At 36.9% G+C, this 23,574-nt stretch overlaps 1 protein-coding gene across 10 annotated transcripts in view; it reads right to left on the bottom strand.

Annotated features, from left to right (window-relative positions):
• kcnc3a (potassium voltage-gated channel, Shaw-related subfamily, member 3a) overlaps positions 1-23,574 on the bottom strand; it is a 73,897-nt gene that overhangs the window by 4,810 nt on the left and 45,513 nt on the right. For 4 of the 10 annotated variants that reach the window (XM_051887772.1, XM_051887775.1, XM_051887773.1 and 1 more), the window contains exons 4-6: positions 20,452-20,658; positions 16,967-16,987; positions 511-5,804 (exon numbers count right to left, since the gene is read on the bottom strand). In XM_051887772.1, coding sequence (XP_051743732.1) covers positions 5,641-5,804; positions 16,967-16,987; positions 20,452-20,658 — 392 coding nt within the window. In that variant the 3' untranslated portion in view covers positions 511-5,640. The remainder of the gene's footprint in view (positions 1-510; positions 5,805-16,966; positions 16,988-20,451; positions 20,659-23,574) is intronic. The other 6 variants (XM_051887769.1, XM_051887768.1, XM_051887770.1 and 3 more) reach the window with 6 other exon arrangements.

The following is a 23,574-nucleotide window of genomic DNA, read 5'->3' as shown; positions in this document are numbered from 1 at the left end:
TAAACAAAAACCCAAGTGTACTCATAGCAAAGCCCATGTAACATGCGCTCAAAAACAAAATACACAAATGCAAGACTCTTGGAATCACACTCACAAAAACAAACACACACAAAGCTGAATAAAAGTTCCAGTCGTTGAGGGCCACAAAAGCGTGTTTTTAATCTAAGTGAATCAAATCAACAGTATCAATTAATAATCATCGATTTTGTCAGCCCTCTCGGATGGACCAGAACAAAGCAAAAGCTCATTGTACATCAGTGAACCCCTTCAACACAAAGGGTACGTCCCAAAACGACTCACTATTCCCCATGAAGTGCCCTTTATTTTGACGTTACCAAAAAAGTGAAGCTAGCATAGGGAATAGAGAGCGAGTGAACCATTTGAGCACAGCGCCAAACATTAGAAGAGCAGGAAAACAAAATGTCACACAATAAAAAACAAAACACTAAGCACACAGTCAAGCACATCACATGAAAACACACAGTGTGACACACAGAACACCATACGCACATTCTTACACTGAGAAGCGTTCAGCTCCCTTCCTCCTCTCTTTGCTTTTTTTCTTTCTTCCTCAAACTGTCCTCCATTTCACGATGCCTTTCTTCATTTGTTGACAATCCTCCCAATACTCTGCTCCCCAAACACACAATCTGTCCATCTGACCCTCATGCTTTCATGTCCTGATTTTGGTTGCATCCTGATTCCACATAGTTTTTTTTTTTTTTTTTGTAATCCACTTATGGCAGACTATGTTTGAAAAGTTTTTTTTCTTTTCTTTTTTCTTTTTTTTAAACAAATCACTGATTATTTTTCCTCGGTTTCTCATAATGTCCTCCGGGCTTTTTTTTTTTTTGGTTGTTATTTGGAAGCAGTAAGAGTTTGTAGTTGGGAATAAATGAAAATGAAAGATGAAATGACAAAATAAAGAACACTGTGGAAAAGGAAGACTTGCAATGAGTGTTGGGATCAAAAATGATTTCATATTTACACTTATGCATGTGTACACGGGGTGTTCGTAACTCATCCGTCTCTCTTTGTTTCGAATGACATCATTTTGGAAGCACTGGTATAGACGAACAAAAAGAGATTTACCTGAGTAGTGACAGGGGAGCATAAGTCTGACAGAGACAGAGAGGATACTGGGTAATGTCGCTTAATCATTTGAACTCGACCTGCTCTCCCCGTTTCAAATGCCACATATGAATCAAACAATAGTTGCTGTGCTGTTAACTCCACATGCAGTCTGTGTACAAGAGAATTATTTACATCGTCCTCCATGATCGCATGCAGCCTCAGCTCACCAGGGCATTTGCTAACTAAGCTAACTAGTGGCAGGGAGGCCTGGCTCTTCCACATCATAACTTCAAGATTTAGATAAAGGGATATAAGTGGAGCTCTTCCATCCACTCTGTCCACCCTGACTACACCTTCACAGATAGACTACACACAGCAAAACCACAAAATGCACTAGGATGCTAAGTGCTAGCTATCTTGTATGTGTGGAAACATGCATTGCTGTAGTGAGCAGACTTGTTAGCATTAGCATCTTTCTCTCTGCTCTGATCAGTGCTTTTGTTTAGTGACTTTAGTGAGTGTTTTCACTCACCACACAGGAGAGGACAGGAAATCCTTCAGGTCTGAGTCTGTTAAAAATGTCTAATGTATCTTTTTCTTTAATCTTATATAGAACAGGTAAACATTAAGGGCTAAAATCAGTATTCTTAGCCTCTAAAGTGACCAAAGAGTGCTAATGATCTACAACACCGAATGCTACGTACGTCAGTTCATCCCCCATAAAACCAGCAGAGGGAGCTAGAACTGAGGTTAACACAACAGCAAGGGGAAACAGAACTACTACTCTCCTCGTTAATAATGCAAAACTAAGATGATTAAACAAGACTGATGGGGTCATGAGATGAGAATACAAACTAAGATGGAGTTGCACAGGAGCTGATACTGGTTCAGGGGCTCAGGTGTTCGTATGGGAATGTTTTTGTGAAGGAAGAAGTGGATTTTCTGTTCTAGTCTTAGTTCACAGTTACTGCTTCTTTTTGCATATATCTGATAAGCACTGGGCTTTCAGAATAGTTCTCTGTGAAAAGATGAAAAAGAATAAATCATAAAATGACCATTTGCAATGCTTTTGATGTCTAACAGAGAAAAGAAAAATAAATCAAACATGTACATAGTTAAAGCACATTCAAAACCCCCTATTCAATACAACAGTCGTAATGGTCTCTGCCACCCAATAGCATCTTAGCATGCAAAACTAAGCCCCGCCCCCAACAGCAATCAAGTCAAAAATGACAGATTGTTAACAAAACAGCAATGAAAAAAAAAATTGTTTGTACATTTGTTTCATGCAAATCATTAATATGCATGTGCATATGAATATACACATCCATATGTACACACAAACATACATAAACCTCGTTGACAAAATACATTTTCTTATCAAAAGAGATATATAGACTTATAATTTCCTTATTGCTCGCAATAGAAATCCATGCATGTGGAAATTACAAAGTCAACCTTCAAAACTGTACATATCATTAAGACCTGAACTATACACCCTCATAAAGAGCATTAAAAAACACAAAGAAAAGAGAGATGAAGAGGAGGAGAAGGACATGGAAGAGACACAAGGTGAGAACTAAAACGGTGTTTTGGCTGGACCTGAATTATACAGGGATTTTAGTCTCCCTCCTTCTAAACATACCAGGTCATTTAAGGTAATACATAACACACTTGCACTTGCTTGTTTTACAAGGCACCTTGTAACATACATTTTTAATAGACACCTTTTAAAAGACTTAAAAAAATCTATGTTAGATCATTTGCCACAAACAATCCTGTGCAAAGACAAAACGCAGTTAACGCACATGTTCAAAATTGAGTTTTAAGCAAAATCAGATCTCTTGGATTATAATCTGTTTTATGATGGATGGGGTTTGGCTCAACTATGAAAACTGCGTTGTGTAGTTACTGCATTTTGCCTTTGTATGGCTGAATAACATGTTGGTTATTTAAAAAACAAACAAAAAAACAAAAAAAACAATGTCTACTCTTAAATGTCTAACTGAACACTCCAGTTACACAGAGCACACGTGTGGCGTCGCATACATCCAGCAGATGGCCCTCGCTCACTGTCCTGAGACCTTCAATGTATATGAAGCATGTACATAAAGCAGTGCAGCGCACATGCAGATGACTAATGATTGGTGTTTTACTCATTAAAGCACAGTGCCACACATCAGTTTGCTGCAGCCATGCAGATGCTCCATGTAATCAACAACCTCCATGATTTTCTTCACTCTAGCAGTGAATGTCTTTAACCAAGAAAGAAGAGAGGAGGGAAAGAGGAGTGTAACAGGTAATGCGGCAGTAGCAAAAACACATGAAAACAAAAGAAAACTATATTGATTCAAATTCAAAAGAATGATTACAGATGAACTGTAGAAAATTAATAAATAATTAGATATGGGTATGTAAAATATTTCAGTTGCAAGAAAATAAAATCATCCAAGTAAATAAATAAATAATGCTACTTTGCTTTGTGATCAAATTTTGTCACTTATACCCCAGGTTTTCTGTTGTTTCACATGGAGAGAAAGACAAGAAGAAGCTTTGTGAGCTGCCATTGCAGAGATATCTTCACCAGAGGTGTGTTTTGCATCTGTGCACTCAAAGATGCAGCAGATCGACACAAATCCCCTGCACAGTGAAACATATGGCTCATATATCTGCATTACAGAGAGTTCATTTTGTCATCTTTTCTTTTTCTTCTCTTACTGACCGCTGTCAATCCAGCATCCATTCAATGTTCCCTCCTTTATATTGGAACGAAGGTCAGCATCCGAGAGACAGAGCAGGCAAAATATATATATAAACAGAGAAAGAAAAAAAGGGGACCAAAGAGAAAACAAACTGAACTGATTCAAATACTGCATTCAAATAATAGGAATAACAGTAATCAGAAAATGATTATAATGAGGGAGGGTAATGCCGATGATGTTGATGATGAGGTCCAGCTAATTCTTGCCCTTAGTAGGAAAACTTTGAGGCCACTCTCTGGTTCACCACAGGATATGCGAATATGCAGTGAGGAGTGCAGTTCAGCTTGATATGTCTTCATATTTATGAGGAAATACCATAGGAAAGGATATATTTTAAAGGAAGTTCCTTCATGCACTAGTATACAAATTGGAAAGGGTCCAGAAGAAGTGCAGAAGGTTATAGGCCCTTAATAGGATGGCTCCTTCTTATTTTTTTTATTTTTTTTTGCCATGTGTCCAGACCACTGCTCTTTTTGTTTCGTGGTACTTGGTGTTGAATATGTAGAGTCAAAATACAAAAACCAACACATTAATTGTAGATCTCCATGCAACAGCACGATATCCTGTCCTCCCAAAATGTCAACTGAAAGCCACCCGCGCAACTCCAAACCCCAATCCGAATCGCAATGTCCAAATGCTTAGTACAAAAATAGCCTCTTTTTTTTTTTTTTGTGTGTGTAATGATCAGTACTCGGTCTCTCTTTTACAGTTAATAGTTGCACATAGTAAAGTTTGTAGGGTTCATCTCCAGCTCCTCAGGGTCTGAGGTCATCATAATAGTTGATATTGCACAAGAATGGTTTAAGCATTTTTCTTTGTCTTAAATAAATAGCATAATAATTTTAACAACGGTGTGAATTATATATTTTTTTTAAATATTGAGTGACAACAAATGTTGCTGTAGGAAATACTCTGTGTGTGAATAATTAAGTCCTTGTGTTATAATAATAATAATAATAATAATAATAATAATACTCATCATGTTCTATGGCCTGAATCACCAAAAACTCCTTCATCACAGTCAAATCAGCCAAAATGATCCAATCCATTAATTCTCTACTGCAGGGCTTATTTGTAAGTTCAAATCAGTCCAGCATACAGTGCATTCATTTTCAAATCTTCATAGCAGTTAAAGGGAATTGGGAGTTTAGATATATTCTACTTGCCTAACGGACATCTTTTCTTGCATGCACTTGAACTACTTGCATGTTGTCTGTGACCTATGACCTTTATCATTCCAAGCTTTGATATGAAGTGGATTTTTCAAGGCCTATAATGGTGTATCAAAGCTGATCTCAGCGACTAGTACTCAATGAATAAGCCTGCTGGATCACGGTCTCATTTTTTTTATACAACCAGCAATCAGGCAGGAACATGTGGGAAAGCCAACTACTGTCATTCAACTACAGGGAAAGATTTCCTACAGGGTACTCGTCGCTGCCTATCGACCAGTGAGGAGTTTTATCCTAATAATATTCAGTGCTTCTTTTTTTTTTTTCTTCGATAATAAGGCATAATCCGCTGACGTTACAGCATATAATTGTTTTTAGTTGCCTGTCTGAAATATTGCCTGAAGTATATGTGATGAAGTCGTTTTAGTACTTAAAGCTCTAAATCCCTAAATAAATTTATCCCATTCCCTTTGAGGCACGACATATTAAAAAGAGTGGTGTGTACCCCCACCCTGTCCAGTCAACGGAGGAGCGGAGGTGTGAGTACTTAGCATCGTTATCATGATTATTACTACTATTGCGGTATGACGGTGCATGAGTGTCTTTTTTTCTTTGCCTTTCCCTAAGATGTGCTACAGAATGGAGGGTATGGGGGATCGGCAGCGCCGCAGAGGGCCAGGGGACTCGTAGGGTTCGTAAGGTGGGTTGTTGATGGGGGTAATGGGGGTCAGGCGCAGGGGGGCCCCTGTCATCCCCGAAATATTATTCAGGCTGCGGGACTTCTCGTAGCCAGCAGCTACAAAACCCCGAAAATCCAGAGGGCATGGATGGTTAATGGATATATTACATACATCAGAGAAAGATGAATGAAAGGAATTATTATGGAAGCAAAAAAATAGTTGGATTCATTCATGGTGAATGACAAAATAGTTATTTTTTTTAAAGTTTGAAAAATCAGGGGAAAGGAAGAGAAGGAGAAAAACAAAATAAAAGGCCAAGAATGACAAAATGAGATGCAAATGACAGAAGCAGACAGACAGAAAGACAGACAGGGACAGACAGAGACAGAGACAAGGACAAAACAGGAAAATGAGAGTTATGAAATGTCATCAAGTTTTCTTGTCAAATTCTTTTTTGTTGTTGTTATGGCACAGCAGTAATAAAAAACTCCCTTTAGTCGCAGCCACATACAATTTTCAGGGAGAGATAAGAGCAGATGTGTAAAAGAGCAGGTGGATGAAGCACCTGATGGCTGACTCAGACCAATAGTGAGGTAATGAGTGTAGCATCCAGGTGTTTGACCCAGTCTCAGACGAAACACTCTGCATTCTGATACTAGCACTGGAGTCCAACAGAGGAGTAGCAGAGGAGCTCCGTCTAGTCAAAGCAGCCTCACTCAGCACTGTGGGCCAGGTGAAGCTTGTGCGTTTCAGACTAAATGTCTTTCCATTATTAGCAGCAAATTCGTCTTCCTTCTACACATAAGTGTATTTCTGTAGATTAATAGAGACTTAAAACAGCTTCACGTGGCCCGAAAGTGCCTGAAAGCTTTCCTTCCACATCCATTTCTGGCTTTGGTAAACTTCGATTTTTTTTCAGTCAGGCCAAACTTTCTTAAAGGGCTTGGCTTTCCTTCTTTTCTTAAGTCCAGTGTTGTTTTAATTTGGTTACAAATTCCCACTTCAGAAGGAGTTCACTAAAAATGCTTTGTGTTTTTTTGCGTGTTGTCTGCGTTGTTTTCGTTCTTAATTCACTAAAGAGATAATGACAGTGCAAACAATTTTTATCTTGCGGGTCAAAACCTAGTACGATCACGATCTGTCATTCTTTAATGTGTTGTTCCACTAGTGTGATGCAGGCACTTGAATCGGCTCTTTTAAATGTCAGGTTTTTCGTTCCAAACCTGCATGAATTTCATTCTTCTATAGAACACAAAATAAGATATTTTGAAAAATGTCTTCAGTGAAAAATTCAGTGGAGACCAGTGTTTTTTGGACCCCACTGACTTCCATTGTATGGGCAAAAATTGAAAACTTCAAAACTAAAATCTTTTATTATCCATGGAAGAAAGAAAGTCATTAATGTGATTCTTTTTCAGTAGGGTGTTAACTTATTTATTGTCTGTTTTTATGTTTTGTATTATTTCTGTCATTTTTGTATTTGTTTTTATTATTTGTAGTGATTTGGGTATGAGAAAAACGCATTAAAAATTAAATGTATTATTATTATTCAGGTCTGGCACAGCATGAGTAAATGATGACAGAATGTCTCAGTTGGTGGCGAACTATCTGATTGTGTAAGGGGAAGAACTGGACTCACATATTGCTGTTTTTTGAAAAAGCCAACACGAATTGATATGGAAGGAAGAGCTGGCACATTACATAGTAGACAACCCCCTCCTGACACAGGAGAACTTCCCACACGGACACAAACACAGTGAGTTAGAAGTCTTAACAGAACAAAACAAGAGACAAAAGCTCACAAGGAAGGAAAAACACGGGGTGTTAAGAAGGTCCTACTGTCGTATAGTCGGCAATCCTATCTCCAGTCCCTTGTGTGATGTAGTTCTGTTAGGAAGTGTGTGTGTATATGTGTGTGTGCGTGTGTGAGTCTGACTCAGAGGGCTGCTGGGACACTCTGGGTGCTGCACAGCCACTTGTCATTCAAAATCTACACCAAAGCATTGCCTATAGAAGCTGCAAAGGAAGGCAATGGTAGACAGATCTGGGTCATCATGTTCCTCACACCAGACCACTGGTGCAAGCCAGAAAGTGACTGTTTGCCACAGAGGATTTGAGGGAATATACATATTTAACTATTTGTTGTTTTTAACTAATAAAAACACAACAGAGTCAAAAGAGTGTTCATTTACAGAGAGAAAATAAATAAAGTGTGTGTGAATGTCATGTTCTGTACTAGTACCTGTGATGCAAACACTCTACAGATAAGAACACACTTCCTTCCTATTGCTAGACTTGTCTTTACCTCACTATTAGCATTTGCTTTCTCTGAATGGGATTAATTAGGATCAATATGGCTAGGCAGTATGTCCAAAAGTAATAAGTAGAGATGCACCGATACTAAATTTCTCCACTGATACCGATAGCCGATTATATCTGCCGATACTGATAACGATACCAATAGTTTGGGGGTTCTGCCTTTTATACCTTCTTTTAAATTATTAATTTCATTATAATTAATAATAAATCATTATTTTGAAAGAAATGCAAATAAAAACTTTATTCTCTTGTTTCAGAGTAACCACACCCGTTCCAGACCTTCGTTCATCTTCGGAACGTAAAATAAGATATTTTTATTGAAATCCGATGGCTCAGTGAGGCCTGCATAGCCAGCAATGACATTTCCTCTCTCAAGATCCATTAATGTACTAAAAACATATTTAAATAAGTTCATGTGAGTACAGTGGTTCAATATTAATATTATAAAGCGACGAGAATATTTTTGGTGCGCCAAAAAAACGACATATATAGTGATGGCCGATTTCAAAACACTGCTTCATTAAGCTTCGGAGCGTTATGAATCTTCTGTGTCAAATCATGATTCGGATCGCGTGTCAAACTGGCAAACTGCTGAAATCACGTGACTTTGGCGCTCTGGATTGCGGATTCGACACAAAAGACTCATAACGCTCCGAAGCTTCCTGAAGCAGTGTTTTGAAATCGGCCATCACTATATAAGTTGTTATTTTGTTTTTTTGGCGCACCAAAAATATTCTCGTCGCTTTATAATATTAATATTGAACCACTGTACTCACATGAACTGATTTAAATATGTTTTTAGTACATTAATGGATCTTGAGAGAGGAAATGTCATTGCTGACTATGCAGGCCTCACTGAGCCATCGGATTTCAACAAAAATATCTCAATTTGCGTTCTGAAGATTAATGAAGGTCTTACGAGTGTGGAACGGCATGAGGGTGAGTAATTAATGACATTATTCTCATTTTTGGGTGAACTAACCCTTTAAATTAATATTAGCACAATTCTGACAATTCTAACTAAATTCTGAAAATTAAATTAATATTTCTAAACTTTCTGAATGTTATTATTCATATTACTACTAATATTGAACATCAAACTGTTTTTTTAGCATTTTCTTTACGCAAAGCACAAATTGAGTGCATTTCCCTCCTCTCTTTTGATTGACAGGATATATCGGCCCTGACTATCGGCTGTTTTTAAACTATCGGCTGATAGCCAATAGTGTGAAAATTTGCTTTTATCGGCCAATACCGATTACTGGCCGATATATCGGTGCATCTCTAGTAAAAAGTATACCTTGCAATCTTTCTTTGAACAATTGCAATGTAAATGTGACGGTTAAAAAAAATATTAGTGGTCCATTCTTAACATAGCTGCTTTATGACAATGCCTACATGGACACAACTATGCTTTTGGATTCCAGTTCAAAGATACCTAGAACAACAGATCTAGATACCTAGAATGCAAACAAGGCAAAGCAAAGCAAAGCAAAACAAAACAAAACAACAAAAAAACAAAAATCAGATAAGAGAATTTAAACAGATAAGAGGAAGAGGACAGGGGAAGAAAAAAAACATCAGCTGTTATTAAAACAAAAAATATGAATTGAGCTTTTATGGTCATGGAAGAGCAAAAGTCTAATAATGATACCTATGTTTTGTAATTTTCTGTATTTACTAACATTACAATAATTCCAGCATAATCATTGACCTGTTGATAAACTTCATTATCGGCATCACACGCACAGTAACACAACTCGCACTCACCAGCCTTACGCATGCAACACAGAAGGGCTTTGGTGAGAGGATATGTATGAAGAATTACAACAGTGTTGTGGACTGGTGTAATCAAGTCTTAAGCTCGACAGACTCTGTGCTCCTGCAATTCTTTAGCATCTGTGATGTGGCTTAATAATTCAATGTGACTGTCACTGTAAGTGCATATGCAAGGCTTTGTCAAAATTGTCAAAGAGTGATAATCAAATTCTCTGAAGGCATGAAACGCAGAGTCTTAACATGATAGCTTCACAGCTTAGCGTAGTTTATGCTGGCTAACAATCATGCTAATAAGCACAGAGATGATGATACTGCATCCGTATGGGCAAGCCCTTGATCTGACATGGATGAAAGTCCCTCTCTGCTGTGTGCACGTACCTCATGTCAAACTTTAGTGACACTACGAGGACTGTACAAGTGGCCTGGGGGTGGGATGGAAGGTGAGTGTTAGTATGTAGCACAAATATTAACCGCAGGATGGTTTAGATATTGTACAGCAATAAAATAAAGTTTAATATATACTGTGTTGAACACTAAGTTTGGTCTGTTGCAGTAAACAGCATGTTAAAGAAATTGAAATTTTATATGACATCTCAATGGCCAAGTGAGGAAAGCTGGAGCTTTCGAATGTTTTTTACTAGTCGGAAATTCATATTTATGGTTATGATGTAAATGCACCATTATAGTTTATAATGCAGCTAAGCTTTAACAGTGCATTTAAGCTCATACACAGTATATTATAATTTCATCTGTTATTCTATCCAGGTTAATATTTGCAATATCCACCAGTGGATATTTTTGTTCTTCCTTTAAACACAAACACTGATAGTCACATACATACACTTTCTATTGCATCTGCATGTATGAAATAGACACTGAATAACATGTAGACACGACACAACATTACACAGCACAACACAAAATGACAATCATTACACAACAAAGACACAAACACTGATGAATACAAAAGAATATTTAAAAGAGAACAGGAATGTATGTAATGGCTGCAGTGAGAAGAGAGGGAATAGTTTACATTCAGCACCTGCATATACAGATATATAAAAGTATAACATTTGACAGGATCAAACATAAACAATTAACATAGAGCACACAGAGAAGTTCCCAGTAACAGTGTTTGACATGTCACTGTAGACTGCAGAACAGAAATTATATCAATAATAAATAATAAAATATTGAATAAAAAACAATTCTTAAAAACATATGCAGCTTGTAACAACAGAATAAGACAGCAGAAAACACAGCGAAACAACAAACGCTGAAATAATATTCACAGCACATCCAGATCATGTATGATAATGTCATACATGCAGTACACCGTCAGTGATGGTGGAAGAGTCACGCACAGCCATAAACAACACATCCAATTTGAACAGTTTGACTTGAAAGACAATAAAAACACTTTGTTTCTCAAAAATGTACTGCATCCACTTCCGAACCTTTGATAACATCTCTTAACGAACATAAACCAGTCCCAATTCACCATAAAATGGAATGTGAACTAACGGAAATCTTACAAACTATTTTTTTCTCTACTTTTCATGTTTTTTTTAACATTTTTAAATTCTTTACTTGAACCAATCGTGTTCAGGCTTCAGTGATACTGAAGTAAAATGAAGCGGATCTGCATTTTATGTACATTACTTGATGAATAATTTGCTATGACACAAATAATTAACTATTTTTAATACAATTAATAATAAATGCTGCAGAGACAACGTCTGGCCGAAACAAAAAATTATATAATGCAGAACTTCACTATACAATTGGCACTCTATAGTCACCAAAACGGACACTTTCAGTATGTAAAGCGACAGGCAGACAAATGTTTTAATTTCTCCTTACATAGAAGAAATATGAACTATTTTATTTAGAGTCTTAATGAGGGATGTGTTGTTAAAAAAAAAAAAAACTCTTGTGACACCCCTTCCCCCTTGCTCTCTGTCCCTCGAGGGCCAGTGACCTGAACAGAATGAGAGCACTGACCCCTCTGGAAGCATTATCGGCCAGGCCAGCAACCTCTCTGCCATGTTTTGTCGCTCAATTTTTACTGCACTGCAGTCAAATTCTCACACCAATGCAACCTGGAACTTTGACAGTTGGCTGTAACGCCTGTAGGAACTGCTGATTGACTAGAAAATAGCATGAAAAAGCAGTTGCAATCAGCAATTGTGCCAGTTTGGTTGTTGGGAATCATTCTGGACTGCAATTCTGTGGACATATTAACTAATTTATAATATAATTCGATTCATTTCTGCAGTACAGACTGCAGCAAATATATGAATATAAACTGAGTACTGGCATATATATATATAAAGACAGGCTGAGACAGAAAGCAGTTAAGGTTTTGAAGCAACTTTTAAAATGATTTAAAAAGACATGGATCACTTTTGATACACATAGTGATACATGATATGGTGAAATTGATAATGAATTTGACTATCTCATCAAGGGCCCTAGAGAGAGAACCCTCAGGTTCTCTCGTTACGGCAAAGATTCAGAAGTGAGGTTAAATGAGAGTACAGGGGAAAATCAATCAGTCTGCAGAGGGAGAGGAATGGGAGGGGGGGAGGTGACTGCAGCCCTGCAGTGCAGCACTATTTCTACGCTTTAAGACAATGGCCAGAGAGGAAGATGACCACAATGCCGTCAGTCAGTGTGCCAGCATCTAGACTGCAGCTCTCACACATTTAGCCTCAGTCTGTCAATGGCAGGGCCCAAGGGTACGTGTCAAAGCTCTCAGTGTACTCAAAATATAAAACCACATCAAAAGAGCACTTTAGACTGAATAAATGATTGATAAAAGGGGGAAATAGAAGAAACAAGTGCATCTTGGGAGCAAGTGGGAGTCTGAACATTAAGGTTGTAACCAATTTGCCAAGTTTTAGAAGGCCAAATTTCATTTCTTACACATTAAAAAATGCTGGGTTGTTTCAATCCATGTTTGGGTCAAATATGGACAAACCCAACCATTGTGTTTAAAATTTAATTTAAAAAATTTAAACCAACAGTTGGGTTTGTCCATATCTGACCCAAACATGGGTTGAAACAACCCAACATTTTTTAGAGTGTAGTATGCCTTGAACCATCTTTAACCCCTTCATTTTATATTTCATCATGTTTCGCTTAGTCCCAGAATGCCCTCTTCCACTGTTTCCTTGGCAACAGTGGGCAGGAAGGAGTGAGAGGGGAGAAGGTAGAAACAGAAAGAGGCAGAAGTTTGAGTGGGGAGAAGACAGAAGAACACATGATGTGGTGATTAAGGAGGAGAGTGAGGGAGTGGACTATAAAGGGGTAGTTTACCCATAAGGTTCTTTCATCATTTACTCATGACATTTTTTCTTCCAAGGGCTATAAAAGGAGAAATTTGAGCAGAATGTCCATGCTGTCCTATCCATATAATAAAAGTGAAAGACCACAGCTGTCAATGCATGATCTTCAGTGAATTAATACTTGAATTTCACGTTGTTCCTGACATAAAGCTATTCTAAAATACTTGGAAAATACAGCATTAAAGGGTTAGTTCACCCAAAAATGAAATTTCTGTCATTTATTACTCACCCTCATGTTGTCCCAAACCCGTAAGATCTTCGTTTGTCTTCGGAACACAAATTAAGATATTTTTGATGAAATCCGAGGGTATCTGATACACACATAGGCAGCAACGACATTGCAACTTTTGAGGTCCAGAAAGGTACTAAAGACATCATTAAAACGGTCGACGTGACTTACAGGTCTTACAGGTTTGGAACCCCAGGTGAAAAAAAAAGTACACTTCTATAATGTACTTATAATGTACTCTATTTTCATGCGCTAATTTTGTACTTAATATACTAAAAATTCTTCATTAGTAGTACTTAAGATAATATTAAGAACATCTAAGTGTACTCAACTGTGCTATTTTGAGACACCATGAAATATGAACTAAAATGTGCTTTTAATATACTATACTATGTATTTAGTTACCGCTTATAGTACACTTGAACCCATAGTGTACTACAAGTGCTGACTAAATACATTTTTTAAATACAGAGATAGTATATTAAAAGCACATTTTAGTTCATATTTCATGGTGTCTCAAAATAGCACAGTTGAGTACACTTAGATGTTCTTAAAGGGTTAGTTCACCCAAAAAAGACAATTCTGTCATTAATTACTCACCCTCATGTCGTTCCACCCCTGTAAGACCTTCGTTCATCTTCAGAACACAAATTAAGATATTGTTGATGAAATCCGATGGCTCAGTGAGGCCTCTATTGAGAGCAAAGCCATTCAAACTCTCAAGGTCCATAAAGGTACTAAAAACATATTTAAATCAGTTCATGTGAGTTCAGTGGTTCAATCTTAAAATTATAAAGCGACACGAATACTTAATGTGCGGCAAAAATAAATAATGACTTTTCAACAATATCTAGTGATGGGCCGATTTCAAAACACTGCTTCATGAAGCTTCTGAGCTTTATGAATCTTTTGTTTCAAATTAGTGATTCGGATCTCCTATCAAACGGCTAAACTGCTGAAATCACGTGACTTTGCCGCTCCGATCCACTGATTCGATTCGTAAAGCTCTGAAGCAGTGTTTTGAAATCGCCCATCAATAGATATTGTTGAAAAGCCTTTATTTTGTTTTTTTGCCGCACAAAAAGTATTCGTGTCGCTTTATAATATTAAGATAGAACCACTGAACTCACATGAACAGTTTTAAATATATTTTTAGTACCTTTATGGACCTTGAGAGTTTGAATGGCTTTGCTCTCAATGAAGGACTCACTGAGCCATCGGATTTCATCAACAATATCTTAATTCATGTTCTGAAGATGAACGAAGGTGTAGAACAACATGAGGGAGAATAATAAATGACATTATTTTCATTTTTGGGTGAACTAACACTTTAAGATTATCTTAAGAAGTGCTAAAAAAAGTACAAAATTAGTGCGTGAAAATAGAGCACTTTAAGTACATTATAGAAGTGTACTTTTTTTTTCACCTGGGACAACATGAGGGTGAGTACTTAATGACAGAAATTTCATTTTTGGGTGAACTAACCCTTTAAGGCTGGGATACACTACACAACTTTTGCCTCGGTTTGCAGTCTAGACGAGTAAACAAAAGTCAGAGTCAGTCTATAGATTTTGGCTAGTCAGAGTTTACAAATTTCACAGAAAATTATGCAGTGTATGAAGGGCACAGACTCATCACATATGTTTGATATTTTGAGGCAATTTTAGAACACATTTGTTTTCATTTGTCATGCATCTCCTAGCAATGAAGCGTGTTTCTGCATGAGTTTGTTGTGTTCGTAACAATTTGTAGTGTGATCCTCAGTCGTTTAGTGTATAATGCCCAGTTTTTCTCTGTAACCATTTAGAAAATTGGCAAGTATTTGATGATGTAGATGTAGTGTATTCCAGCCTTTAGTCATAAAGATTGTTTATATTTATATGCTGCTGTTTTGTCCTTTTTTAAACTTGACAGCCTTTCACAAATTGTTTAAAAGACAGCAACTTATATTCTTATATTACATTCTGATAAACATCTCCTTTTGAGTCCCACCGAGGAAAGTCATTTCGTATGACTGACTTTCTTCAGTGGGACACAAAAGAAGATGAAATTGAAATAACGGATTGAAATAACTATGAGTAAATGAATTGTCATATTGGGGTGAACTATTTTAAAACATCTATACAAACAGAACACACTGAAAAGCAATAGCACAAATATAAACTAAAAGAACAAAACCCTCAGAAACCCTCACTTTTATACAACATATAAATATACACCTTCAAACCACCCTATACACACACACACACACACACACACACACACACACACAGGTCAATATTATGGAATCTATAAAGAAAAAGACATCCAAAGGAGAAACTTTTGACCTTTCCTGACCTGTGCTCTTCTGCATTCGTCAACAGAACTGAAAGCGTAATTGAAGAGGCCCTGTGATCACAGTAAAACACACTCTGTGGGCACAACTCAAGCCAGAAAGAGTGAGAGAGAAAAGAAGGTGAAAGAGAGAAAGGGGAAAGCAAGAAACAGTCCCACATTAAAAACAAAAGCCCACTATATGTGGCCATTTTCCCTCGGTTTAAGGTCTTAACGATTATGTAAACTTTCCAGTTATTCCATTCGTAACAATTGCATCACAGCACTTATAGTGTCCTTGTAGTGTTAAAATGGCAACAGCCCAGGTATGTCATTACAGCCCTACAAGAACTTACCTGTGTCTGTGGGCATCAGTAATATGTGTTTGCTGAGCTTTTAGTGTCTGTGTTGTGTTTTTTTCATCTTACCTCACCATAACATGCTCTCTTTAAATGTCCATGTGTCTCTTTCAAGTCTAACAGACAGGTTTGCCTCTGCTCACCTGATGTTTTGTGTATATGTAAGGCAGAATTGTGTCCCTGCTCAGTTAGACTACAGGACTGTAGCACACATCCTAACAGCGTCAGTGTTTCAGCACAGCCCTGGACAGCATTTGCAATCTTAAAATACTATTCATGGCTAGAATATTGAATTTAATATTGGTTTCTGGTGCATATAATGAAGGGTTTTCATCTGCTGGCTGTGATGAAACACTGGTCAGTGGACCCCAGAGTGGAGGGCAGTTCCAGGAGAGAGAAGAAACCAGCTCTATTCAAAAAAATAAAACTGAAAATGCAAATAAAACACAACCCTTTCCAGTGACCGTTCACCAAAACCCCTAAAGCATAAAAGGCATTCCTCTTTGGACTTCTTTCCAGGAGCAAATGTGGGATGGCAATTATACAGCCTAAAAAGGCAAAACAGAATAACTACACCCATACTGGCTTCATTGATTTTATACAAGTTTCCATATTCATAAGTTTTTTTTGTTTTTGAATCTGAACATAGTTGAGCCAAACCTTAAAAGTGAAATCAAAGTTAAACAAATGCGATAATTGGGACAAACAATGTGTAGTTACTGCGTTTTGCCTTTGAACGGCAGTATAGTGATCACTGAAACTCTCTACAAAGACCTGAGGGGCACTATACTAAGGTGAAAGGTCACCGCTAGGGAGGAGAAGGAGGAGGAAGAAGTCACAGCAACACCGAATGGATTACAGTGCACACACACGACAACACACGAACAAGGGAAGACATGTGTAACGTGTAGCAACAAGAGCTGACATACAAACGCATGACACGACACAACCTGAGGAAGGAGATAACACAACAACAGCTCGTCAGACAAGCGCACCTCAAAAACACACACATCAGAGAATACAACATCCCCAAACACACACAAATTAAGCAGAAATCACACATATAACCACGTGTCATAGCATATTTAACACATTTTCATTTCTTCAAATGTGTGGGTGTGTGAACTTGAGTGTGTGTTCAACTATACTGGCCTGAGGGTTAAAAGTGCAGCGTTAACTCGTGTCTGGTGCTCAGTTCAGTCAAGAGAAAAGAGTGTGAATGATGTGTAAACAGGAGGAAGAATAAAAGAAATTGAGGAAATAATCAGAGGCAAAAAATAATTAGAATGACAAGTTTACTTTTGAGGGTAAAATGAGAGAGAGTGAGAAAAGACAGAGATGAGGGAGCTAGTGCTGTAATGATATATTATAATGCTTAGCCTTTGAGATATATGTATATATATAGTGGAGGTTTCAAAGCTAGTCCAAGCAAACACTTATTCATTTATGAGTCAGAGAGACAGAGGAGATATTGTGTGAGTCAGGGTCAGAAATTAACCAAGGCTCAGGGCAAAAATTCTATTGAAATACCCCTGATAAATACAGTCAAATCAAAAATTATTCAGACATTTTTGATATATTTTTTACTAGTGAGTGCTGGACACTATAGTTCATTTATGTAAGTGAGAATAGCAAAATAAAGTAAACTGTGACATATTATACCCAAAACTTCTTCATACAGTGGACTATCAGTAAAACTGATAAAAATTTGGAACCAGAAATTATTCAGACACTTTGACCTGACCATGTTTTGCTCAAGTGTTATCTGACATAATTAAGATTATTTTTTTCTGACACAGTTTAACTCTGAGATCTTGTCATATTTTATTACCATTTTTTTTAAACTATAGTGAATAAACTGTATTAATGAATGAAATGTTCAAGGTGTCTGAATACATTTTGGTTTGATTGTATGTCTATATAAAGTCCCATAGTGAATTTTTCTATTTTCTAAAATGTAATATGGTTCATTATATTGAATTCTATGTATATCTCGGGATTAGTATAACAAAAATAGCAGTAATAGAAAATACAAGTGCCAAGTATTTAAAATGTATTTATTGGGTTAAGGCATCTTATGGACTACTCATTTCTTAATGTTTTTTATGGGGTTATGTTTTTATGCCCATTAATACAAAAGTGAATTTCTGACACTGCTGTGATTGATGCTACTGTGTGAATTTACTTGTGCAAATATTAAATACTCACATTAGATCAGTGTAATATTATACAAAATTGTCAAACACACAGACAGAATTCATATAAGGCATTATCCTCCCTGACTCAAATGCTCATATGCTCAGTTTAGTAGTGTATACTTTAGTACTGAGTGTGACTAGTGATGTTTGTTTCATATCTATAGTTGCTCTAAAGCATGAATGTGCTAAATATAATCTTAGTACACTCTAAAAAAATCCGTAAAAATAGGGCACAATGTACTGTATTAATTTAACAGCGTTGTGTTTTAGGGTTAATGGAAATGTCCGTAAAATTACTGGATAATGTCCAGGTAATGAGTTGCCAGTACTTTTTCCATTATTTTACGGATTTATATATTATAGTGTACAAATATTAGTAAATGTGTCCTTCTGAAATATAAACTTAATTCCCTGTGAAATATGCTGTATGGAGTATTGACCATTCCTGTACTCAACTAATCTCTACGCTGCATCACATGGCTTTTTTAAGTGTTACCTCTGATTCATTATGGTTTGATCCAGGAAGAGGCAGAATTGGCATTGAGGTCCTGCTGTAGCAGTGGCCCTTCCGGCTTGAACCATTCCTCTCCTGGGTTGGCACCTGCAGCTTCTAGTGTTTTTGTGGGGGGGTTGTAGGATTTGGTTGTGTAGGCGGGTGTATTTGGGATACGTGGAGGTTAATGGAAAGGTGCAGGAGTAGGAAGGTATAGTATAGAAAGGAAGGCAGTAGATATAAATCATGCAGTTGCAAACAAGTAAAGACATAAGAGGATGTGTCGCAAAGAGCATGAGGTGCAGAAGATTGGGAGAAGAGAGGGCAAGATGAAAGGATGGAAGGAGGGAATACGACATGAACAGAGTCAAGCCAGGGAGGGAGGCCAGGAAGAGAAAGAGAATGAAGTAATAAATCGATGAATGAGAGCAAGAAAGAGCAAAGGTAAGCCTGATAGATAGAGATAGCCTGACAGAGAGATAGACAGGTGGCAGGGTTTTCATCATTCCAAACTTGAGAATGAGAATGCATTTTAAATTTCAATTCAATCTCTGAATTTTAAATGAATTTGTATTTAGGCAGAAAACAGTGCAGAATTGCAATTCACATTTAAATGTATGGAAGCAGAATAAAAAACTTCCCCCGGTTTCACAGACAAGGCTTAAGTCTAGTCCCAGACTAAAATCATGTTTGAGCTGTTTTAACTGAAAGTACCTTGACATATCTTAAAATGTCAGTGCCATTGTTTTATCTCAAGATGCACATCAGTAATGTTTTTTTTTTCTAAGGCACGTTTATTAAAAGCTACTTAAATGCCCTACTCGAACTAAGGCCTAATCCTGGCTTAATCTAAGCCCCGTCTGTGAAACCAGGCCCTTGAAATTTCATTGAAAATCATATTTAAGAAATTAACCAAGGTGGAAGAACACTTCATCTCTCAGAATACGTAATTTTACAATTATAATTCAGGACTTCCTCTGGGGTGTGGCCAGTTAAATTCAATTTAAACTCATGAATTGAAAGGGAGCCAATTCTTTAATTCTGAATTTTGCACAACCCAGACAATCAGACAGACAGACAGACAGAAAGACAGACAGACAAACAGGTAGATAGATAGATATAGACAGACAGACAGATAGACAAAGACAGACAGACAGACAGACAGATAGATAGATAGATAGATAGATAGATAGATAGATAGCATTTGAAAAGCTTGTTGACCATACGCAGTGAATTTGTTTGATAAATCTGTTAATTTAAATTGGGCTAGGATAACTTTCACTGAAAGATCCTGATTTTATCAAAGATTAAACACTATTATCAAAGATACGAATTGAATTATTACTGCGTGTGTGGTAGCAGCTTTGCTAACGATGAGCGCCCTTCAGAATGATTGATGTGGTGAATTATGAGGAAAAATGCAAGAGGAGAAGGCGGGGAGCTATGCTGTTAGTATGGATGCAGGAGAGTATGTTTTAATGCGTATACCTATGATGTGCATCTCATTGCATGTATATTTGAGTATAGATGCGTATAAATAAAATATCTATATGTATTATATATACATATATCGCTGCAGTGTTTTTTTGTAATATATGTGTGTTTGCCCTAATACGCAATAATAAGCATTTGAACATATAACTTACCTTTCTTGAGACTGTTCTTTGCAATGTACACTGAAAATATGAGTATAATAACATGTTTGTTTGTGGGTGCTGCATACCTTTCCTGACATTGCTGTCTGTGGTGCGGAACTCTCCGGTACTGAGAAGGAAGCAGGCCCTATCGTGGGGGTAACGTTCACGCCCCGTGCCTGTCCCCAACCCACCAGTGGCCGGACTCCTGTCATCTGGCCCCAGCACCTGATCTATGGTGGGACAGTCCTCATTAGCCAGAGCTGCGTTTGCAGCATCCCCATTCTGCTTCGAGTCTGAAAGATAGATAGAGAAAGAAAGGAAGGAAGGAAGGAAGAAAGAAAGAAAGAAAGAAAGAAAGAAAGAAAGAAAGAAAGAAAGAAAGAAAGAAAGAAAGAAAGAAAAGACTATTAGCAGGACTGTGGGCATGGGATATTAGAGAAAGTCATAGTAACATGAATAGACAGAAAGGAGGGAAGAAAAAAGTCAGGGATGAAAAGGGATGAATAAAAAGGAGCAAAAATAGAGATGTGCTACAAAAAGAGCATCGGCATCACTTGATTAAAATGGTGCAGGGGGATTCAGAACATCTCACACACACACAACATGAATGAGTGGTCTGAAAGAGTGAGATGTGCACACACTCAAACAAAGAAGCTGCAGGGGCACTTGTTCTTATAGCTTCCGACACAGCTGTCAAATCTAATCTGACGTGAGTTACCGCTCAACAATTTACAGAAATAAGCCAGGGGGCAAAGCCTGCTAAAGACATGGAGAGAGATAGAAAGAAAAGGAGAATGGGGAGGCGAGGTAGAACATGGCATAGACACCGGTTATGTAATTTGACCTCATTGGAAGGAATTACAAATATGTATCTGTGAAGACAGCAGTCCATATGATCGTGAAATCTGGGAAGATGATGAACATTCACACTGGAGTGGTGACAAAGGGGTTATGAATAGATGTCTCAAAAGTCTATAGCAAAGGTCATGACATGAGGTTCACTACACCAGATATAACTCACTTCCCTGACAGCAATTAAATTACAGTCAATAAACGGATCATAAAAATACTTATAATACAATCAGATAAAATCATTTATTCACCTTAATGTCTTTAAATATCCACATGAATTTAGTTTATCTGTGGAACACAAAAGGAGAAATCTAGCACAATGTTCAAGCTGCTCTTTTCCATACAACAGAAGTAAATGTCAACCATTTCTCGCTTTTGAGTGAATAATGAGTACATTTCTGACTGTTCCTCATATACAGTAAAGCTATTGTATGGCTTAGACTAATTCTATTATTTTTATGGTGCATTTGCCATTTTTGAAGCACGACAGCCATTGGTCCCTATTCACCTTCACTGTATAGAAGCAAGCAGCTCAGACATTCTTCACAACATCTCCTTTAGCTTTCCACTGAAGAAATAAAGTCATTCATATTTGGATTGACATAAGGGTGAAAAATGATGAGAGATTTTTAATTTTTGGTAAACCTATTAAAAATCTCAAGCATAAAAATCAGAGCATCTCTCACACATCCCAAAAAACCCAACACACTCACTCACACATGGGGACGGAGGACAAACAAATGACGAATTATAAGATTTATTCTTTTAGTTTTACACTACTTAATAAAACTTCATTAATGGTGCACATGATGGATATGATGCCAGTATCGTAGGTGTCAAGGGCGTGTGGGATTTTAAGCTACAGGAGGGCACATGTGCTAAAGCTTTTCTTCACAGCAAGTGTCTCGGGATGTTTATGCTCCCTTTTTATTTCCTCGGGAACTTCCAGCTGTGAGAACTCAAAGAAAGAGCAAAACAAAGATGAGTAGAGAACTACAGCTCTCATCCACAGGCTGCTTGTTCTAAAAATTTTAACTTTTCATAAAAACGATCCAAGTTGTTTTATTTATAAGGATGCAATGCCAAATCTATTGCATATCTGACATAATCTGTTTCTTTGGTTTTGAAATCAGTTGAAAATCGACAAAGGTAAGCAGAGTGCTGTTGATTTGAAACCTTTTCCTTGCATTATACATCAAATATAGCATATGCTAATCTGAGGGGCTGTGACTAATCTGCCTCATGTTAATCTTAGCATGGGGTGTGTATATCTGTGTTCTGCACAGTAATGACAGACGGCGCTCTCTTGGCTGCATGAACTCACTGGCTCAACCTGACTGACACCTTCGTACGCAAAAACACACACAGTCATAGCGAAAAAAAATTCTTAAACAGTGTTTTTATCTTGTTTTACAGTAAAACACCCTTACAACAAGAACAACTACTTGAGCAGCCAATAAATGGCACCATTTGGTGGGTCATAAATAATAATAATAATTACTATTAATTAACATTATAAATAGTAAAATATTCAGCGTGCATTGTTTGCTTTTCATTGCTGTCATTTTTAATTAAAAATAACTCAGGTAACAAAAATAAGGTTTTGCTAACGTTCCCATCAAGTTATGAAAATGTTATTTCTGAATGTTCTCTGAACATTCAAAATGTCCAGTTTTTAAAATGTTTTTTCTTGGTTCTATGGAAGTTAAGGTAACATTCCATTTTATAATTTTGCTAACATTATCGGAACATTACTTTTGAATGTTTTCTCTGAACATTCTGAAATAAGTAGTAACATTTAAAAAAGGTTAAATAAGCTAAAATGTTTCAGAAAAAAATCCATGAATGATGCATAAATAACGTTTTTGAACAAACACTGTATTCATGTTACTGGAAGAACATTTGTTAATAAATTCAAGAAAACCTTGCCAGAATGTTAGTCAAAATTCTGAGAACAAATGTGTATTGGTATCGTAAAAAAAAAAAAAATTGGCCAGTCTTCAGTGTCACATGATCCTTCAGAAATCCTTCTAATATGCTGATTTGGTGCTGAAAACACATTGCTTATTTTCAATGTTAAAAACAGCTGTGCTGCTTAGTTTTTTTCAGGATTCGCTGATGAATAGAAAGTTCAATAGAACAGCATTTATTTGAAATAGAAATCTTTTGTATCAAGTCTATAGCATTTTTAACAGTAGTTTGTGTGCATATATATTTGTTTTTGTTTTTTAAATAATAATTTTACTGGAAAACAAGACAAATATAAATATTAAGATAAGAAAATGAGTTTGTGCAGTAAGTGCGCAAATAAATTGCACACACAAATAGGACTGTGAACTCAATGTCAATCATCTACC

The sequence above is a fragment of the Ctenopharyngodon idella genome, chromosome 3, assembly GCF_019924925.1.
Source record: "Ctenopharyngodon idella isolate HZGC_01 chromosome 3, HZGC01, whole genome shotgun sequence".
In the NCBI taxonomy this organism is placed as follows: Eukaryota; Metazoa; Chordata; class Actinopteri; order Cypriniformes; family Xenocyprididae; genus Ctenopharyngodon; species Ctenopharyngodon idella.
Note: the sequence above shows the minus strand (reverse complement) of the source record. Positions and strands in the feature narration are given on the sequence as shown.